Source organism: Medicago sativa, chromosome 1 (genome assembly GCF_051527215.1).
Source record: "Medicago sativa cultivar Bolivia chromosome 1, Bolivia_mono, whole genome shotgun sequence".
NCBI classification, from domain to species: Eukaryota; Viridiplantae; Streptophyta; class Magnoliopsida; order Fabales; family Fabaceae; genus Medicago; species Medicago sativa.
The window spans coordinates 37,469,320-37,492,500 of NC_140749.1; the positions used below are offsets into that span (position 1 = coordinate 37,469,320).

At 30.5% G+C, this 23,181-nt stretch overlaps 1 protein-coding gene and 1 pseudogene across 2 annotated transcripts; one reads left to right on the forward strand and one right to left on the reverse strand.

Moving 5' to 3' along the window:
• Nucleotides 1–15,823: 15,823 nt before the first annotated feature.
• LOC146954742 (B3 domain-containing transcription factor VRN1-like) lies at nt 15,824–18,090 on the forward strand. Of its 2 annotated transcripts, none has more exons than XM_085701874.1 (5): nt 15,824–16,139; nt 16,481–16,916; nt 17,012–17,142; nt 17,400–17,670; nt 17,817–18,090. In XM_085701874.1, exons 1-5 carry the CDS (start codon nt 16,065–16,067, stop codon nt 17,825–17,827), a joined length of 924 nt encoding a protein of 307 aa, XP_085558000.1. In that variant the 5' UTR covers nt 15,824–16,064; the 3' UTR covers nt 17,828–18,090. The 2 variants fall into 2 exon arrangements, with proteins under 2 accessions (XP_085558000.1, XP_085558065.1); XM_085701939.1 differs by having other exon boundaries at nt 17,015–17,142.
• Nucleotides 18,091–18,204: 114 nt separating this feature from the next.
• On the reverse strand, nt 18,205–19,850 carry LOC146954743 (alkane hydroxylase MAH1 pseudogene; annotated as a pseudogene).
• Between the last annotated feature and the right edge of the window lie 3,331 nt (nt 19,851–23,181).

Consider the following 23,181-nt stretch of genomic DNA (forward strand, 5'->3'; position numbering starts at 1 on the left):
CTATAAACCATTTTTAAGTGGCTTGTATTAAGTGCACCCTTATAATTAGAGTTGTGTTATTTGAACAACTACTTATATAACTTTTGAGCCAAGCAAAATAAAATAAAAAAACTTTTGAGACAACCAAAATAAAAAAAAAAGGATGTATTGACATAAAAATCTAAGCAATAGAGAGAGAAAATAAAAATACAATGTGAGTATGAGAAATAAAGTAATCATAAAAGTTGTTAAAAAATGGTTGCATAAATATCATTTTTCTATAATTATTACAGGAAAAAATAAAATAAGTGTCTTGCTGTGTAGCTTTTTATAATGTTTCCTTAGTCTTTTTTAAAGGGTTTTATTTAGCACTCCTTTAAAACAAGGGTTTCCTTAGTTTTATTTTCTTGTTTTTTTCTTCCCAATTCCTTTAAAACATGGTTACGAAGGAAGGATCTTCTTGTGATAACAATATTGGAAAGAGAAAAGGCATTAAGGAACTTCTACCAGATGTCATGTTATCTCAAGGTCAATACCAAGTTTAATTATTTAAAAAAAAAAAGTTGTTACAAAAATTGTTTTAAATATTTGTTTAAATATCATTACTTATTCTTTAGGAGGTGTTGAACAATTTGAAACTTTCTAATATATTTTTAAATTTTAAAAAATTAATTGAAGATCTAAACTTGTCAGAAATTTATAATAAGATCTTCAAAATAAAATTTTCAATGGGTTCTTTAAAGTTTAAATTAATTTCAATATTTATACATAAATTAATTTAAAATAATATCGGATTAAGTCTCACAAACTATTTAGCTGCCTCATACATTGCAAATTATTTGAAGGTTTAAGGATGCAATTAATATTTTTTTGGAATACAATTAAAAAAATTAATTCAAGAATCTCTTTAAAAATTATTGACAAGTTTTATTGATTTACTTATAAATTTTATGTTGTTCGGGTACCCGTTTAATATTTTTCTTACGTTATTCGTTATTTGACCAAACGTTAAGTTTTTTTCAACGATAATAGTTTTACTGTTTTGAATAATAATCATATACTTTGTAACATCCTGAATTAACAAATGAAAAATTACCCATCATTTTTTTGGCATTAAAAAAAAAAGTTCAAAATCAATAGTCATATGCCTTTAATAAGCATCGTGTTATTATTATTTTTGTAATTCCAAAAGGCCTTGTTATAAAATTTGCTTTAGGCCTCTTGACATGGTAGGCCAGCCATAGCTGCTCACACGGTGGGATGAGGATGCTACGTGCATCTTGCCAATCATGTAGCATATATTTTGCTCGATCAACAACATATACTTGAGTATCAATTATCTCATTTCACACTTTGTTATTTCTCTGTCTTCAGATACTCCACAACACACAATATAATAAAGTTGCATCTTCATTTTACAATACATGTAATGGTTTGAAGACAACAATATTGCTATTAGTTTCTTGATGAATCAAAATAGAAATTGGACTTTAGAATGGCAGCATGCTCCAAACATTTAGACTACTTGGGCATCGAAAGAATAAATTACACATATCTTCATTACCCATCATACAAATAGCACAATTTATGCAACATGTGACTCCTTTATCCTTTAGCCGCATACGAGTTGGTAAGCAATTTCTAAAAATGCGCCACGTAAAATTTTTAACCTTGGGAGGAACCTTAAGATTCCAAATTAGATTCCAATAGCCATGTACCTTGAAATGAGATGGATCAAGGAAATCATGAATGCAAAAATAATAAGCGCTACATATTGACTATTCACTGCTATTTTCCTTCTGCCAAATAATGTGATGTGTCGTCATTGATGGATAGAGTGGTGTGTTAATTATATGATCAACAGTCTGCTGATCAAATATTTTCTGAAGAAATGGTAGATTCCATTCTTTACAATCATGTAGCATGTTCTGAGACTCTTAGATCAGCTAGAGGAAAATCTCCATCAACATGTGGAATAAGCGTAACATCGATTGCAATCCACCTGATATACCAAACTGGGATATCCTCCCCATCACCTATCCTCTGTCTGCTTCCCAATTTGAAAATTGACTTAGAATTGCATATACGTCGCCATACAAAACTGGGCTTCTGTCCTAAAATTGACTCAAAAAATTATATCTAGGATAATATCTTGCCTTGTAAAGTCTAGATGTAACTGAATCAAAATTTGTCATAAGCCACCAACCCTGCTTACCTAACATATCTAAATTAAAAGTAGGAAGGTTTTTGAAACACATACCTCTGTCATTCTTATGTATAGACAATTTATCCCACGAAAGCAAACTAATGCCTTTATTTTGACCTCCTAAATGAATCCACCAGAAAGAATTCATCATTCTCGCAATTTCATCACAAAGAGAGATTGAGATAGTGAATAAGCTCATAAAGTTAGTGGACATGGACTGACGTACTGATTTAATGAGAATTTCACGACCTGCTTTTGAAAGGATTTTACTGCTCCATGAATTGATTTCCTTCCACATTCTATCTTTGATGAAACTGAAAGTAGTTTTTTCACTTCTTCCTATCATAGATTTAGAGCCCTAAATATTTGCTAAAAGCTAGGACAACATGCACACCCAAGATGTTTGCAATATTATTGTGATCCCTAGTTGAAACATTTCTTATACAAAAAATCTCGGCTTTTTGGAGGTTCACAACCTGATCAGAAGCTCTTTCGCAAGTAGAAAGGATGACTCTCAGTTTATTTGATAGGTCCACATTGGTTCTAAAAAAGAGGAAGCAATCATTAACCAATAAGAGATGGTATATAATCCGTGCATTATTGCAAATTTTGACACCGTTTATTTTATCCATCACCTTTTTTTTTTTTTGAATAAGCACCAGAAGACCTTCACCACATATAATATATAAATAAGGGGAGAATGGTTCTCCTTGTCTCAAGCCTCTGTCTGACATATTAGAATATAAAATATTCATTGTGTAATATATTAGTATATTGTATATTAGTTAGAGATAATTGTGGCTCAAGTTAGACATACCTGGAGCCCATCTTTGTCATAACCCTATAAGATGATTTCATTCAATCCTATCATAAGCTTTGCTAATGTCAAGTTTTAAAGCAACATTCTTTCTCTTGCCTTTAACCTTCGATTTCATATAATGGACTATTTTAATTTTCAATAATTGACATGGTATTATCTAAGATAGACCTTTCAGGTCCAAACGATGATTGGTTATCAGATATGCATTTATTCAAGACTAATTTCAACATGTTTAATAAGAGTTTGGCAAAAATATTATAAACCACATTACACCAAAGCAATTGGCCTTCAATCCTTCATTGAAACCTGGGAGTCTCCTTTCGGGATAAGAGCAATATTAGTCATATTCAAGGTAGATGAAAAGGTACCTGTCGAAAGGCACACACAACATTGAGTAAAAATTACCTGTCCACAAATCGACCATAACTTCTGGAAAAAAAACAGAGATTGAAGCCATCTAGTCTTGGTTATTTATCCAGCTTCATAAAAAAATGGCCACGGATTTATCAATAATGAAAGGTGTTGTCAATATAACATTGTCTTCCAAAGAGTTAGATTCATTGATAGCATCTACAATTGGTTGAATGTCGTTGTTTTGAGCTTAGAAGAGATCAACAAAATAATCATGTGCGATGTAACACCCTAATTCCCGACGATAATTATTAAATAATAAAAATATATTTAATAGAGACGATATTACAAATTCATCTTTAATCATATAAAAGCATTACCAATTCATTTATAGTAAAGATTGTCAAACACAGGAAAACAATTCACTGATTGTATTAATAAAATTATTCACGTTATTTAACATCATAAAAGGAAAGTAACAAAGTTTCCAAGATTCAACTCAAACTGCAATTAAAAATTAAATCACCAACCCCGCACTAGTGTTACAATATCAGAGCTCGTAGCGACTACAACTTATTCAACTATTAAATAACAGAACTAAACGGAGGCATCCCATCTTCTCCATCCTCTAAAACGTCCCACAACTAATCCTTGTCAACCTGAGTATCTGTACTCAAGGTACAGTCACCGTACAGAAAACAACACAACAAAATAAGGGGTGAGAAATCCTGCCATAACATAATAATAGGGAAAAACACACATATTAATAAATATCAACATAATATAATCTCCGCCATATCTTCACTCTCAACAGTTATTATGCATAATCTATTCTTTTCACAGATCACTGCAACACATCACTTTCACACTTACAACCACCAAGCACAAAACATCATCATATATATGCACATGGACTCTCCTATCAACCTATATGAATGTGGTACCACTCCTACTCATCATTTTGCCAGAGTTATGTTACTGGACTTTTCTCATCATAGTTTGCCAGAGATATGTTACTGGACTTCTCCATCAGTCTTAGACTCTATATGAATGCATAAAAATAAGTTCGATAAGTAACACAAGTATACACATATTCAAATAATTCACATATTAATGCAAGACTCTCACTAAAATGCACGACTCTAATGCAAGCACAAAAATCAACAACATACTCATTATCATCATCATATATTACTCTCGTCATCAGGATATATATATATATATATATATATATATATATATATATATATCACTCTCATCATCATTATATATATCACTCTCATCATCATCAAAGATAAGCATCATCACTCTCATCATCATAATGATATAGTTATTGTCATCCTCATCATCACTAAAATATAAACATTATCATCCTCATCTTCATCATAAATTAATCATTATCACTCTCATCGTATTTATTATATATATATATATATATATATATATATTATTAATCATCAACACTCTTTGTCATAGTTATAGGATTCCTCATCATTACTCTCTATCAACCGTTTATATCACCACTTATTCTCTTCATTAGTCCAACCCTTACGCATGACTCATTTCTACGTCAACATCCCTCTATTTTATTTCATTATTCATTTTATGGGAACACTCTATTCTCTCATTTATTCTAGGCTCTCTATAAACTTTATCTCTGATATCATATCTTATTCCCGATTCCTAGTCTCAAGGTGTTTTCTCATTCATTATCATTACATACAACTTACCCTCTCTACATAACTAGGTTCTTTCTCACCATTGCCATTAACTCTTTCATACTTATTCTCCTCAATAAAACTATTTTATATCTTATTACTTTGTTCTGATGTTCGTAGTCATCTATTCATCATCCATTCCCCTAATCTTAACTCCATTCTAATTTAAAGTTATTATTATCGCCAACCATTATAACTATTACCTCTTATCCTCTTTACTATTAATCTTGCCCTCTTCTAATCGATCCCCGTTTTATTCATCGTTATCATCATTCCTATTATCTTTCATTACCTAATATACAACTCCTTATCTTCCCTTACAGTTCATCTTTACGACCCTCTCATCGTTTACAATCATCTACATTAGACTACTATATTCTCTATTCATTTTTACACCTTATACGCTACTATCTAACATTCATCTTAAGTTCTTTAACTACCTTGGCTCTTTTACTCTTTCACTTAACGGTATTCCTAAACTCATTATTGGTTTAAGGATATTATGTATAACCTCATCAGTTACTCGGAAAAGCACCTATTTCATATCCCCTTTTATCATCGTCTTATACCCCTTTTACTATATCGTGTGTTTTTAGACTCACCACTTACCCACACTATTTTCTCTATTGAATTCTCGTCTTATAAACCTTAGTTAACTGAAAATCTTTTCTCACTGTTATTATCACCACCGACCTTACCCAATGTTTTAACTCCTACTAGCAACATAACCCACTTCATCATTTACTCACCACCCTAAACAAGATACGTCATCGACATCACTCGTCATTCACAAACATCATTTATTACATCATTCATTATCACCATTCAACAATTATCATATCAACATAGATCTTCATCATACGACAGTAACCTCTCATCATTAAACAACATATCACACAAGCATATGTACACATCTTATTCCTTTGTTACTCATTACTACATTTGGAATCTACTCTCGTCATTCGTTCTCTTCATCACTACATCTTTTATTCTACTAGTATACCTCATTCTTTTTTCTAATTTAAGTGTTTACCCCTATACTAATATTCCTCGTAGTGTCATCCATATTATCTTTCACTTCCTATTTCCAAGACATCTTGACAATCTTAATTTCACATAGACTATTATCTTCGGTTCATATTTGTTATTATCTTGAGGTAATCACCTCTACTTATGCTCGAACCCACTCCCTCATTTATATATGTAATTTAGGGCTCCTTACATTTACTATACACACTAATGGATTTCTTAAAATCACTACTACTTTTATAGATGTTGAGGAGTCCACTAAAAGGATTGTATTGAAATTTCATTAACAACGCATCATGACCCAGGTGCGGTGTTTAAATCATAAATCAAGTTCTAGAGGGACTAATGGATTTCATCCAATAGGAAATGAAAGCTAACACCTTTATCTACATCTTTCATGAATAAACCTGAATCCAATTCGGTACATAGAAGGGTGGAAAGATTGGTTTCCCTGAACCTAGGCAGATCGCATGACCATGCTGACCCATGTGTAGTATTTTGATCATAACTCACGTTGTGGATGTCTTATGGAGGTGAGACCAAAGCTGTTGGAAAGCTAACATACATACCTAAAACTTATGTGTTTACACCAAGACCCAGTTCAAAACAGAAATTGGTTAAAAAATACAGTTTTTATTTGTTAAGTTGGGCTGACAAAACCGGGGGCCGATTTTCTAAAATCGGGACCCGATTTTTGCAGAATCAAAACACTCAAATTTTGAGTCAGAGTCGGTGGCCGATTTCCCAAATCGGGGCCCAAATTTTGTTGACAGAAACTCGACCAAAATCAGTCCAAAAATGCGTTTTCTTCCTATTAATCACTTCTAACCCTCTTAACTCAATCCCAACACACTCCAATTGTCCCTGACTATCACTCTAGGTTTACCCTACTGTTTGTGCATTAATTCACTATTAACTTATCCAATTTTACACTCGTTCAGAGTCATGTTCTTAACCCTAATCTCAAAACTAAGTTCCCTTAATATCACCCTTTCAACAACAATTTTTACATTCATTCATCATAGTTTTCGGTGGGACTCTTCCTCATAACAATAATCATAACTCAAGAACTAATTAACCCCAACCATATCCTCATCACCCTCATAACAACACTCATACTCTTTACAACCCCACAACAGAATATTAAACCCTAGAGATGAAGAGATTCTCCCCCTTACCTCGATTTCTTCTGAAATTTCCAGCTTGGCTTGATCCCGTCGCAACTAGGGTTTCTTCTCCTATGCTCCTCTTTTCTTTCTTTTTTCACGTTCAGCAAAAGTGACTCTTCTAACTCCTAATGTTTCTATTTATACCTGGGTCAATCACATGTTATAACTTTCTTCTCCTTTATTCACTATACTTTTACTCTTCCCCTCCCCCACTTATTTAAAACTTATATTCTACACCTCCGACTTTGTATTATATTTACTTAATTCTTCTCTTAATTTTATTAGCCCTCATAGTACGTCACTAATCAACATTATAATCATAATAAACACGACTCCACCTATTTAACCTCACAAAATTAATTAAATAGAAATTTCGGGTGTTACATGCGACATCAAAAAAATTATCTTCATCAGAAACCTGGTTATTGTTTGTATGTATGAGAGTGCGAATCTGGTTTACTTTTCTCCTTAAGGATGCTATAACACAAAAAAAAAACTTAAGGGTTAAATATGTTTGTGGTCCCTATAAATATATCAATTTTTTCGTTTTATTCCCTATAGAAAATGTAATCACCACATTTAGTCCTTATTTTTAAGTCAACTCATGTGTAGCCTTTGTATTTGTTAATGAATTATGCAGAAATATGTAGAATATTGCAAAAATCTTAGTTTTTTTTTTTAACAAAACATGAATTAATTATGAATTTTTAACCGCAAAACATATAAAAATTCATATTCTATTCAAGTTTTGTTAAAAAATTCTAATTTATTTGGGAGAGATTTTTACATTATTATAAACTTTTTAGCAAAATTTCATTGAAAAATATGAATTTTACATATGTGTTTGCTTAAAAGGAAGGACCAAAAGTGAAGATGAAATTTTTTTGGGGGATTAAAAGTCGAAGAAAAATTTAGAGGGAGCAAAACGAAAAGTTAGTATATTTTTATGAATCAAAAAAATATTTAACCCAAAACTTAATATCGAGATCTTTGTCGTGTAATCGGTGTGTAACTCAATCAAGTCATTAATTCAAAATAAGTATAGATTTTTTAAATTTAACTGAGTTGATAACCATATAAAAGTTTGATATGTTCAAACGAGTTTTAACCAACAATATTCCACTTCTTGTTACTCATGATATTCTCGTCGTTGAACCATTTTACAAAAAGCGAATTCTTAAATGAGTTTTTCTATCCTCTACAAATTTAAACATGTTAAAATATTTAAAATATGATAAGTGTTATGAATATAAGTAAATAGAGAGAGAAGGAGAAGAAGAGAGAATAAGGAGAAGTATTCTTGTTCATTGATGTACTTCTGAATGTTACAATGAGCTCTATTTATAGGGAAATAGAGTAGCATATGAACTAAGCCCAATAACCTAGTAGTATGGCCCACTAACACATTTGCTATTTGGACATCCACTATTAATATTTATAACACTCCCCCTTGGATGTCCATTGAGGATATGCCTCATTAAAACCTTACTAGAGAAAAACCTAATAGGAGAAAAATTCTAGTGAAAGAAAAAGAGTACAATATCCCTTTTGTGTGTGATAATCTGCCTCGTTAAAAACCTTACCAGGAAAACCCAATGGGATAAAACCATGGTTAAGGAAAAAAGAGTGCAGAACACATTTATATCTCTCCCTCATAAAGACAACCGTATATGAGACGAAGAAAGTCAAATAATCTTTTATACTACTTAAAATCTTCACTTGGAAATGATTCTGTAAAATGATATCTTCATGCTCTTCTCCAAATTAGCAGTGCTTGAGGAGTTTCTTCATATTGGTTTGTTGCAAGAGCCCCTTTAAGAAATCCACAAGTTTCTTGTATTCGTAAAAGCACCATCCTTAATAAAAGAGTATTCTTCATTTCCTTGATTATGTTGCTTCTTTAAGATACAAAACATATGCTTGACTTTGTTCTGATATCTATATTTACTAATATTGACAAACCAAAATACCACAATACATATCATTAACAAAATACATTGATGTCCTCGTTTGAAATAAGATATGATACTTCAGGACCAATTCAAGTTGTTTATCATTTTCTTGAGGACATGATCTATACTAATATCAAGTGACTTCACAATCACTCTAGTATACAATCAACTAGATTTGTCCATGTCAAATACAAGTGCTATATAAGTTTCTTGATGCACAAAATCTCATAATAAATATGCCAATCCAAACAAACTTTGTGCATGCAATATATTTAATTTCAAATATTTCTATCATCGATAGATGTTAGAATCTCTGTAGGAGTTCAATAATATTTATACCTTCATCATTAAAATGATTATAACAAATTAATTTTCAAATATTTAGGATGGACATATGATGCCATTTCTTCAATGTCTCATGAAAATTAGCTCCTTCATGGAGTTTCATATAATCAACAATTTCAAGTGAGCCATACAAATACATTGTAACATATCTTTCATAAAAATTGAGCCTTTAATGTGCTACAAAACATAACCAAACTATAAAAGTTATTGAATTCACTTCAGGTGATTATGTCTCTTGAAAATAAAATGTAGACATTTACCATTCACTTCCGGTGAATATATCAAACTCTATATGTATATATTTTATCAATATAATACTCTTTCGCGCGAAAAATCATATATATCTAATTAACTTCACATCTTCAAGTGTGCGGACTACAAGTTCAAAAAGTTCAGCTTTACAAAGTGAGTTTGATTTCACTAGAATTGTCTCTTTCCATCTACAGATATTTCCTTTTTCTATAATCTTTTATAGATTTTAATTCATGATCCTCGTCATTACTTATCACATATAGCGCTATATTATAAGCAAAAACGTCATCAATGTTGACTTTTATTTTGGTTCCAACTAATTCCATTCATGAGATAATTTATCGAGATCTCTTTCTTTTTCAAAAATTTCAGGTACCTGGTCAGTTCTTCTGGAACTTAAAATTCAATTTTGTCAAACGACTCTTTTAGAGTTTTCACATCCTCATTTGGGTTACCTTTCTTTTTAGCTCCTTTTATTGTTCGAGGATTTTTATATTGGGAACCGATTGGTCTACCACGCTTCATGCATGGTTGAGGCTCATTTGCAATATTATATTATCCGACTGGGACATCTATTTTGTTTGGAGCATTAGCAGCTGCTATTTTAATTTCTTAACTTTGCAAATGAGTTATATCTTGAGGATCAAGAAGAGACAATAATATTTCTTTTCAAATAATTTATTTGAACTTCAGGTTCACATTTTTCAGCTGCTTATTCTCTCCCCCTAATATTGGGAAAACTAATTCATCAATTAATAACCAGCCTACTGGGCTGTAAACAAGTTGGCTCAATATACTTTATAATAGATAAAGATTCATATCAATACATTTTCCCAATATTCTTTCAAGATCTATCTAAGTGCCTTATATTGGAGCAATTGTGTTATACAAAACACATCCAAAAATTTACTTAGATGAGAAATAATAAGTTGTTGACGTAAAATAAATTATAAATTAAGGGGAGTTACATATGGTAACTTGTTGGCTTGATGCGAATCAATATATCAACATACATGATTGTTGATTTCCAAAATAAAGTGTATAAAGCATTCTTATAATCAAAATAGAGTTTATAAGGTATGATCCTATAAGTATCAGTTATACAATTAACTTTAGACGTCTAAAGAATAGATCTTCAAGTCCATTTTTACAAGCATATGCTAGCAGTTTGTTTAATATCAATTTCAATTGACAAATGATACTTATCAAATGCTTTTTGAAAAGTTCAAAAAATAAACTCTTTGTCAAATTTGTTGACAAGATAATCGCACAAACTTCTGGTTTGTGGGTTAATAATAACCATACATGTCATTTAGTTCATCTACACTTTCGATGTATTGATTCACAAATATCAACTTATACACATTTACATATATTGAGAGACCAAAATCCTCAAATTTTCTACTTTGAAAAAAAATAGTTAAGACATAAAAAGTATTTTATTGAAGAATCTTCTGGCTCTTCAATACAAATTCATTAAAATCTATTTATTTTTCGCATCATAATGAATCCGGGATAACCCAACCGGTATTGCCAACTACAAACTTAGTATAATTTGTAAACTTCTGATTTTCAATAATATGTGCTTCTGTTGCACTAATTTAAGTGTAGTACAAATCAAAGGAAAATAACTTTTCCACAACACTTATTTTCTTCAGAGTATATCTCGTAATATAAGAATGCAATTTTATAAGAATGAAATTTTAATCTGTAATATAAGAATGCAGTTTTATAAGAATGCAATTTTGATCTGTAACTATGTTCTTCCATGTAACAATGTAATAGCTCTTCAAAAGCCTTCATTAATCATGTAGTTCTTGAGGAACTATGTGCTTGTTTAGGATGGAGTTTGGAAGCAAAAAAGCAAGTTTGGGGGATTTTCAAAGCAAAATTGCCGTGATTTTTTAAAGCCAACAATTGGAGCTTTTGGGTTAAAATGGGTTGCTACCGTGCTTTTATGAAAACGTGGGTAGAAAAACTTGGTACCAAACATGCTATATATCATAAATGATCAAGATAAATCATTATTTGAGCAATCCTTCAGGGATTGTTTAATACGCTCAAAATGAGCATTTGAAACATGATTTATAAACTTCTGGTTTACAATATTACGTGTTTCAGTTGTTCTTATCTATTTGAAACAATAATGAACAAAAAAAATATCCAAGTGAAACAATATAATAAATATTCTAAATTTATCTTTTGCATTACCATAGATAGAAATATAGATAAACACAAAATTTCTCCCATAAACAAGACTTTATAAATCATACACATTTCTCAGGTGAGTAATTAGGCAACACAAACAGTCAATAAGATATATTTTCAAAGTTTGACATAAGAAAATATGGATATCTCTCATGTAATATTTACGAGATAAAAATCTTGTGGAATAAGAAGAAGAAAATCTTAATCAAATATGTTTGTTCATAGAATAAGAGAGCAATCTTGCAAGTTTATGAAAGAAAACAAAGCATAGAAGTTTAAAATATTACCTCAAACAAAAATTCTTTGATACTAATTTTCAACTCATCTAAGTTCATACTAGTGGAACTTTATGACTTTGACATATATCATATCAATAGTAATATCTACTAAATCAACTTCCATAACCACGATGTTGGATATACAAAACAAAATCATTCACTTCTGGGAATGACGTTCAATTTATGATATGACATTTCACTATTTTAATCAATAACCACTTATAAATTTAACTAATATTTCAAAAATATTCTTGAAGATGTTTTCTCAATTGTGCTACTTCAGGAGCATATTTGAGTGGTGTATAAATTAACATATTGTCTTCTTTTTTTTCTCTTTTCCTTTTTTTTCTTTCCGCATCAATGCGAAGATCAAATAGATCTTTTAAATTTTTATCATGATCTAAATGTATAGTTCTTTAGGAACTCATATATTCATAGATGTATATGTGTAGTTCTTAAGAAACTTACAATCAAATTTATACATCAATATAAAAAAAATCAGATTTGTTATGCAAAAATTAGCTACCCAAGATTAAGGAAAACAACCACTTTTTAGATATACACTGACGTGCCAAACAGAATCCATAATTTTAGCGAAAAATAACTTTAAGTTTTCAAAATAAAACAAAATTGTCTAACAAATCCTTTCAAAATTCTTTTAACTGATTAAAAAGACTTAAGATACAATCGAAATATAGCATTAAGTTAATAATGGTTATTCTAAAATAACAGATTTTCCTTAGCAAAATGTATTTCCTTTTGTATTCATCTTCGGCCAATCATGTCATTTAATCAAATTAAACTCATGGTAATTGAAGCAGGGGCGAATGCTTGCATATGGATGGGGTAGCATTGGCTACCCCAAAAGAGAGAAAAAACTTCAATAATTAGTATAGATTTATAAGTAGCTACCCCATTATTTTTTTACTTGGCTACTCCAAACAATTTTGTTGGTTTAAAAAGGGATGATATTAATAAAATATTGATAATTTATTTAGTTTAATGTCAATTATAGATAAATTTGACTTATTAAAACTTCATAGAGCTCAACTTTTATACATAATTATTTTCAGATTTTATTTTCTTCGTTGTCATTTCATTAAATATAAGTAAAAATTATTGTAAATTTATTTTATTTATTGATTAAGTTTAATATATTATTTTTTAAAATATATTATATTTCTTGTTTATATTTGGCCTCCTCATAAAAATTATGTTAGCTTCGCCGCTGAATTGAAGGCAATAATGAATCATAATGTTTCTCTAAAAACATATTCATAATATTCAAAAATTAATCTGATTAAATAACAGTAAATTCAATGATGAAGCAGAATCCAATATTGCAGTTTAAAAGTAAAATAATATCGCACAGAAATATGTATGTATTTGATTCAAACCTTATGAACCATGTGCTGATCATTTTAATGAGAGATTTGTTTTGAGAATAAACCAAGTATCGTATTTAGATTCAAGTCCAAAACAACTGATTGCCAAATTCATGTACTGAATCCAAAAACAATTTTTTTAAGGACTTTTCGTTAACATGCTAATCACTCGCAACCGGAGCTTATTTAGTCTTAATATTGTATTGAATTCTTCAAGAATTCAAGGCTAATATTATTCACGATCAAACCAATTACGTGGAATCCTTCAATGATGATTCCTCAAGGACTCATAGAATAAAATTTGGTTTTTAAGTTCTTCAAGAACTATATAACCATATGATACTTTAGTATGTATCATCACCAAATTCTTTAAGAATTTATAGAAACCAAGTTTTGAAGTTATTCATGAACTATTCAACATATCAAATCAATAAAATCCATTGTTTAAGCAATCCTTCACGTATGCATTGCTATTGAATTCTTATGGAATTCATAGATAAAAATCCAATTTCTGTTCACAATCAATCATTTATTGTGTAATCATTTAGGGATTCATCAAAACTTTTCAAGTTCTTCAAGAATTCATGGAAAAGGATTTAGGATCCTTCAGTACTGAATTCTTTAAGAATTGATGGAGAATAAAAAAAATTATTTTTGTAAGTTCTACAAGAACTAAATAACTGATCTAATTAGTACCAAATTCTTCGGGAAAACACAGAGAATAAAATCAATATTTTGAAGTTCTTCAGGAACCATGTAACAGATTTAAACAATAAAATCAATTCTCTGAGAAATTCTCCATGGATGAAACAAATTTGAATTCTTCCGGAATTCACATTCACAGAAAATAAAGTTGAGTTTTTAAGCAATCCTTTAAGGATGCGTTCCTTTTTGAATATAATTCTCCGGGAACTATATTATAGATGTGATCAATCTATTATGCAATCCTTCAGGGATGCATGATTGTTGAATTGGAAATAAATAAACACACTATATAATTTGCAAAATAAGGATGATGTGTATCTATATGGTACTGATTCCAATTGATGGAATTGTAACAGTAGCCTATAATCATCGATACAAAATAACAACTTATTTTATATATCATAATAGAATAAAAAAAATCATGTACGTTTTAACAAATTAAAGCAACCGATTCAAAAACACAAACGATTATTACCAAAAGAGTCATGATGTTATATTAATTTATAACAGCAATTAAACAGGCACATAGATATCATAACTATCATGGTCGAATACCAAAAGAAAACCAAAAACCAATTTCTAATGATCACATTCCTATGAATCACGTGTATACACAAGTAAATTATATGCAAGAGAAAAACTATGAATTAGTGAAACAGAATATACTATTACCATTAGAGCGTGCTGATAACGTGTTATGAATATAAGTAAATAGAGAGAGAAGGAGAAGAAGAGAGAATAAGGAGAAGTATTCTTATTCATTGATGTACTTCTGAATGTTACAATGAGCTCTATTTATAGGGAAATAGAGTAGCATATAAACTAAGCCCAATAACCTAGTAGTATGGCCCACTAACACATTTGCTATTTGGACATCCACTATTAATATTTATAACAATAAGTTTGTTTTAGACCTTTTGTATTTTATATTAAATATATAAATTTTTAATAAATAATTGGTGTTTTTCAAAGAAAATTATTATTTTAGTTGCCTTAATAAATTCATATTTGAAGGGTGTCATCATGTGAGTGGTGTCTCAGAGAAAGTAAACTGAAAAAACAGATAATATTAATATATTGATTGATTTAAGCATTTAAATATATAAAAAAAATTGATTGGAGTAGGAAAATAACTTCCTCTTGACCAATAGTAAATACTCCCTCCGTTTCAAAATGAGTGTCGCTTTAGCCAAAAAAAATTGTTTCAAAATGAATGTGCTTTCAGTTTCCAATGCAATAATAACTTTTTCTTTTCAATTGTACCCTCCAATTAATACTCTGCACACTACTTCCAATGTATTACTTTTAAAACTGACCAATAGTTAATAAGGATAATTTGGTAAAATAATCATTCTCTTTCTTTTAATCATTGCATTTCTTAATATGTGTGTAAACACCTAAAACGACACTTATTTTGAAACGGAAGGAGTAATATGCATTGTTTAGTCTTAGAATTGGAATCGTTACAAGTTATATAATGGACCATTAATTCTGCATTGATCACACACTTATTTTTCACTGAAACATTCACTCTTCATAGTTTTGTTAGAATCGTTACAAGCTATATAATGGGCCATTAATTCTGCATTGATCACACACTTATTTTTCACTGAAACAATCACTCTTCATAGTTTTGGTCCGTAGAGAAACTAGAGAAAGTTAGAACCATGTCTTCTCAAGAGAGTAATGGTGTCCACTTTTTTAAGGTTATTCGTCAAAGTACCCTTCAAGAAGAAAAACTGGTAACAATATTTGTTCTTTCTTTCCTTGATTTTTCACAATATGTAAATATGCATTGCAAAATTTGGATTATGAAGTTATCAGTGAAAATTAGTTTACGAACTCTTCATATACATTAATCATTAGTATTGAAAATTATTAGTATTGAAAATTGTTTGATATGAAAAATAAAACTTTTGATCTGAAATAATGATTGTTCGAATATCGGCGGATGAATATAGATTTTTATATAATTTTTCTAGTTCTCACTTTCATAACAACAATGCTTGTTTTAATCATAATAAAAATACTTTGATCTAAAACATTGTATTAGTATTGATTAATGTTTGTGTGTTTGTTACAGAGTGTGCCCATAAGTTTTGTGAAAAGGTATTGGAAAGGAATAACAAACCCAATTACTCTAAGGTTTCCAAACATGGTGGAAAAGAAAGTTTTTTGGGAGAAAACTAGTGATTATGAAGTTATGTTTTGCAATGGTTGGAAAGAACTTGCAAATTATTTGTCTTTGAATGAATCACAATTTTTGGTGTTTCAATATCAAGAAAATTCCGTCTTTAATGTGATTGTATTCGGTAGATGTGGATTAGAAATAAAATACCCGTCAAAAGAAACTAGGGAAGAATCTGAAGAGAGTGATAGTTCTTTGAAAATTATTGAGAATCCTTCGTCATCACGGGGTAAAAGGCTAAAATCTTCAGCACCATCTATGAAAGTTTGTAAGAAGATGAAAATCAACTCAAAAGAACAAAAAAATTCTAAGCGTGAGCATGTGAACAATGGTTGGTTTTGTTCTATCATCATGTTGTGTTTCTTTTTATCTATTCTTGACTTATTTTTGCTACTAATTTTTTTTGGTGAATTCTTATTTTTTTAGCAGGAAGTAGTTGTGATGATATTAAGGAGAGAAGTAGAATTTTGTTCCAGAAAGTGAAGAAAAAATTCGACTCTGATAAGGACTTTTTTGCATGTATGATCCAAAAGTCATACATTGATAGAGATCGCTTGGTAATAAACTATTTTATTTGATCACTTTAATTAGTATTAATTCAATAATATATGTGAATAACCAAATTAGTATACCATAATTGGACTTTGCTATATTTTTTCTTAGAACATCTTTAAAAATACCTACATAATGGATTGTGATTGGTTGCATATGTACAAAATATGAACAATGCATGCTAACTAAATCACTCATTGATATGTCTAATGTATATTTGTGTACTTTTCTTTTTATGCAAACTATATGTGTGTATTTATAGGTCATACCAAATGAATTTGTTAAGACACATATGGACATGATGGAAGGAAGAGATGATGCTACCCTTTTTGTTGACAAAGATAAATGGAATGTGAAGCTCACTTTAAATAAACAATCTGCACTAACTTGTGGTTGGAGAGAATTCCGTGAAGAGAATAATTTGAAATTTGGTGATGTTTGTGTTTTTGTGCTAAACAAAGGCAAAGAAACTGTTCCATTTCAAGTTGTTATTTTCTCTTTGGAAAAGGACTTGGAAACTCCTTATTTTGAAGGTAAATTATATTATATTTGATTAGTGTCCATCGGAAATTCATTTAATATGATGGGAAAATTGTGATCTAACAATTTATGAAAATTTTATGGTTTGTAAAATTATTTTTTTCATCAATATAATAATTCATGTGTTGGACTATTGCAGGGTTGGCTTGAATTTGTGAAGGGCTGTGAATTGAAAAAGGGTTATGTGTCAAGAAGTTAAATTTGATGGTTGAAAAGCTTGTATTTGATGTTGTAATTTCAAGAAGTTAAATTAGAGTTATGTGTCAGTCTCATTGTTTTATGTTTTATTTCTTATTCCAAACTACATGGATTGAAATTGTTTTGAAGAATGTTTTGATTTTTTTAGCAATTAGAGTCTATTTTGTCATATCAAGCTTTTCCCAATTAGAGGAATTATATACCTTTTCTTAGCTTATTAATCTACGTATTATCCTTAGGGTTTAGGGCTTATTAATCAATTTTATTCAAAAAAAAATCCAAACAATGAGGATATGCATCTATTTGATAAAAGCAAACGTAACTAGAAAATAGTATAATCTCACCATAACATATTAAACTATGACAAGTAGGAAATACAACTAGGTTAAAGGAAACACTCAACAAACATCATAGTGATTAATATGATCTTAAGATAACTTATATTAATACTTATATCAAATGCATCTTTTGCTAACTTTGACCTTCAAACCATGTTTCATACGAAGAACCATAGCAACCCTTGGAGTAACAAAGTGACCTTCCACCACATGTATGTGAAACTTCCACAACACATTAGCAGCAACCATTTTCATTTGAACAAAGCTAATATCTTTCCCAATACAATTTCTAGGACCTGCATTGAATGCTATGAACTTGTAAGATGGCACTTGTATAATTTCTCCTCTATCTGATATCCATCTCTCTGGCTTAAACTCCAAGCAATCCTCTCCCCATATTTGTTCCATCCTTCCCATAGCATACAAAGAGTATATTAACTTTGTATTTGGACCAACATGGTCTCCACTAGGTAGTATATCTGATTTAATTGCACACTTGTGTTCAAATGGTATAGGAGGATAAAGCCTTAAGGCTTCACAAATAGCTCCATGAAGATAAACTAGCTTATCAACCTCTTTTAGAAAATTATCTTTGATCTCTTGAATAATTTTTGCTTCCACAATAGGATGAGTTGAAACAAGCCAAAAGAACCAACTGAGACCTGAACTAACTGTTCCACTTCCTGCAGCCAAGAGGTTGAGTGTTGTGTCTCTAATATACTTCTCAGCCATTTCCCCTTTTCCCAATCCTTGCTTCATTAGTTCTTTTAGCAGGCAAGAATGAGATTCATCCGCGTCTTCGTTGCTTTCAAACGTTCTTTTCTCTTCATTGTCTTTGTAATAAGATATACAATTGTACAAGAATTTATGAATATTTTCTTGAGCTACCTTGTTCTTCTTCTCTTGTCCAATTTGTAACCATTTTTGTAGCTTCCAAAAACATTTTGGAATACAATGCCTATACAATATCGTATCCTCAATCACAGAAATAGCTTTAACATACGCAATATCTGAGAACTCATTGAACTTGTAAGGAAGACAATTAGGATCCAATCCGAATAAAGAGGTGCTGATAATATCGAAGGTGAACCTCTCAAGAATATCTTGTAAATCGAGTACCTGTAAACCTTTTGTTGCATGATCAAGAAATGGTAATAGGCAATTCTCTAGCTTCATTTGAATGATTTGTTGAAGGGATGCCTTAAAACTTTTCCTTTTGAGCAATGAATGAAGTATTGTCCTCTCTTGTTTCCAATCATTGGAATCCAAATTTAGAAGACTAATACCAAGAACTTCAAAAATTTCAGGGAAATCAAATCCTCTCCCATAATTGCTGAAATTTTTGCTAGTGATGTGGTGCACATTTATGGGATCACTGGTGAGGGTAAGGTTGGCAATGTTTGTGAACCAAGGTCCTTTAAAATGAAAAGTACCACCATGATGTCTCAAAAGTAAGGTTACAAAATCATGAATATTGGATTGATTATGCAAAATTGATGGTAACATGCCAATAATTGGCCAATTTGGTATAAGTTCATTTTTGTTTCGTCTCCATATATTGTAGAGTATGATGAAGATAATTGTTACAAATAATGCAATATAATGAAACAGGGTCATTGTACTAAAAGTTCATGTAATTCAACTTTTCACTCTTTGCATGATATCATGATGAAGAGGATGACTATAAATATATGGACCGACAAGCTTTTGCTTTTTGGATGCATGGCACTTTTAAATAAGTTGTTGATCAATCAACAATGTGTTGGTTCAAGTGGTAAGGACCTGGACTCCTTAAGCATGTGGTCATAAATTCGATTTCTTGTTCATGCATGTGGAAACTATTAATTTGAGAGAACTCACCTTGTCTGACCCATAAATTCTCTTAAGAAGATTAGTCACTGCTTTTGACATAAAAGATCTAAAGAAAAATATTGCGGTTAGAAGCGGTGTGCAATAGTTAGTGTTTGGCTTAATAGCAGTTTTCGCCCCCTAACTTTCACGAAGTTGTGATTTTAGCCCCCTAAGAAAAAAAAACTACAAGATTGCCCCATAAGTTTTGCAACTGTAGCAGTTTTGGCCCCCCAAGACTAAAGAAAATAAAAAAATAACACGTGGCACCTCACTTAAGGTGCCACGTCAGCGTAGACCGAGTCAAAATTGGCCTTGGGGGCCAAATCTGCCACAGGTGCAAAACTTAGGGGGCGGTTTTGTAGTTTTTTTCTTAGGGGGCCAAAATCGCAACTTTGAAAAAATTAAGGGGCTAAAATTGCTATTAAGCCTTAGTGTTTTAGAGGGTTAAAGATGCAAACATTTCGAATTACTCTTGACTCTTGAGTGTCTAATATGAAACTCTAAAAAATAGTTTAAGGAGGGATATTTACTATTTTTAATAAAAAATAGAAAAAAGTTATATTTTAAAAAAAAGGGAAATAGTCACTTTGGTCCTTGAATGAGTGACGAGTAGTCATAATAGTCCCTCAATGTATCGAAATAGCAAAATAGTCCCTGATTGTGCACTTTGTTAGTCAAAATAGTCCTTGATATTAAAATATTTCGTTAATATTGTCATATTAGTCCTTCAATAGACTTACTTATTGTCATATTAGTCCTTATACATACTTACTTATTGTCATTTTAGTCCTTATAGTCCCTGCTGCTTATTGTCATATTAATCATAAATTTCAGTCAGTACTGATCCACATTTGACGTCCCCCTAAAAAGAATTTCATTCCTCTCTACCAGATTAAATATACCAAGAAGTATCAAACTATACTAAATGAGACAACTTTGCATTTTTACATTGGTCATATCAAGTATATTTGTTAAGGAATCAAATAATTGAAATTATGTGTTTAAAAGAACATTTTATAAACTTTTAAAACATTGACTAAACATATTCTAAGACATTATTAATATATTTGAACCATTAACAAAATGTTTATAATAAAACATTTGTTACATTTTCTTTTTACCTTCCATGGAAGTACTAATTAAAAGCTAAAAAATATTCCACCGCATCCAACCGACTGGCTGCTAACCAAGTCAATTTAGTGACTTTTCCACAAAATTAAATACATGTATTGATTGATTCATACTATACAGGTATTGATTCATTCAAGTTTAAATAAATAATCGATGTGACACATGATTATATTAAGTATGTTGAGAAGTCCCTATTTTTGGACATGCAACTTGTGTGTGTAAAAATGTAACGAGAGCAGATAGTGAATGATGGTGGCTATGGAACCAGAGAGTAATAAAGGTAATGGCGATTTAACGAGAGCGGATATTGAAGGACGGTGGTGATAGAAAAAGAAAATAAGGAATTGAAACCTTGAACAATATACAAGAGCGTTTAGATGAGATGTTGCATAGGTTTGAATCAGGTCTTAGACATGCAACAATGTTTGACGAAGCTTTATGAGCATTGTAAGGGTTATACATATGAACTTATTAAAATGTATTAGATTCTTTATAATTTTATAAGTTGTAAGAGTCCAATGTATTTTGACAGTGGGATTATCCACTTAACTTAAAAAAATAATAATTAAGATGATCCAAATCCATGATAACAATATAAGGAATGGCGCGTGGTAGATGATCCAAATCCATGATAACAATATAAGGAATGGCGCGTGGTACAAAGTAGTATGGAAACATAGGTAATTTGTGGATGCACATTAGATATTTGCTCAACAGACTAGGGTATAATTTTAATTTTAGAGTAAAAATTTTCTCGCGACCGAATTTAATCTCAAACAAAAAAATAATGTCAAATAAATCTATGATAATATTTTAAAATTTAGGATAAACTAATCTTTCTATTATATTTAGTTGGGGACGAACTTAAAGGGTCCAACACACCAATTTTTAATGGTGAGGGTTATTTATTTATTTTTTAAAGCACTAAAATATCGAAGTAAAACTTACACATTCGTGCTTTATTTGAAATCGGAGTGAAATCTTTTCTTTTAAAAGTTGTTTCAGAAAATTTAATAAGGACTGGTGTGTCCACAACTCGAGCAATTCTTACTTGATCACAACCCCAAATCAAAAATATTTGGACACACATACATAAATAGAGAGAACTAAAAGAAAAATAAATTAGTCGCATCGGTTTTTACTTTTATCTATAAATTTTTATTATAAATGTGTGTGTACCTGAGTAATTTTTATTTGTGTTTGTGACCAACTTAGACTTTCTCTCACAACTCATGCACTTTGACTTTTAAAGTCATTGTAAGTACAACTAATTTAGATAAACTATTTCCAACCCATTTGATTTGATTTGATTTGGGGGGTTGACTTGCGGTCTTAAAGTGTGTTCCTCTTAAGATATTAGATTCGATTTTTTCTGATGTCAATCTCAATAAACTAGTATGACTTCTTAAAAAAATATAGATAAATTACATAACAAAATGCAAAGCTCCAGAGATAAGAGAGAGTATTAACTCTAAAAACAACAACATTAATCAAATCTTAAACTCTAAACCAAGGATTACTGGAGTCTTTAAAACCCACAGGTGGCTTCAAATCTCACTACTACAAATCACCAATCCAAGTCACCATTCTACCATGTCTTCAAAGTTGTTGCGGTTCCCGCACAACTCAAACTACTAAGAACCTGGGGAATAATCCCAGTCTATAACAAAGAGGGGCTCCTTCTATAAACATCATATACAGAAATACAAAGCTTGCGCATATTACATGTCAATTCAACATTTAAGTGCAATGAGTACTCCCTCCGTTTCACAATACATGTCGTTGTATATTACATGTCAATTCAACATTTAAGTGCAATGATTTATAAAAAAAAAAAAAACATTTAAGTGCAATGAATATTCTAGTGCAAATAATTCCAGAATCGACCTAAAAACTAAAAGAAAAATAAAAGTTCAAAGAGAGAAGGAAAAAAAAAGGCAAAAATGATAAATTTACATGTGCTAAAATATATGTGTCTTGTGTTAA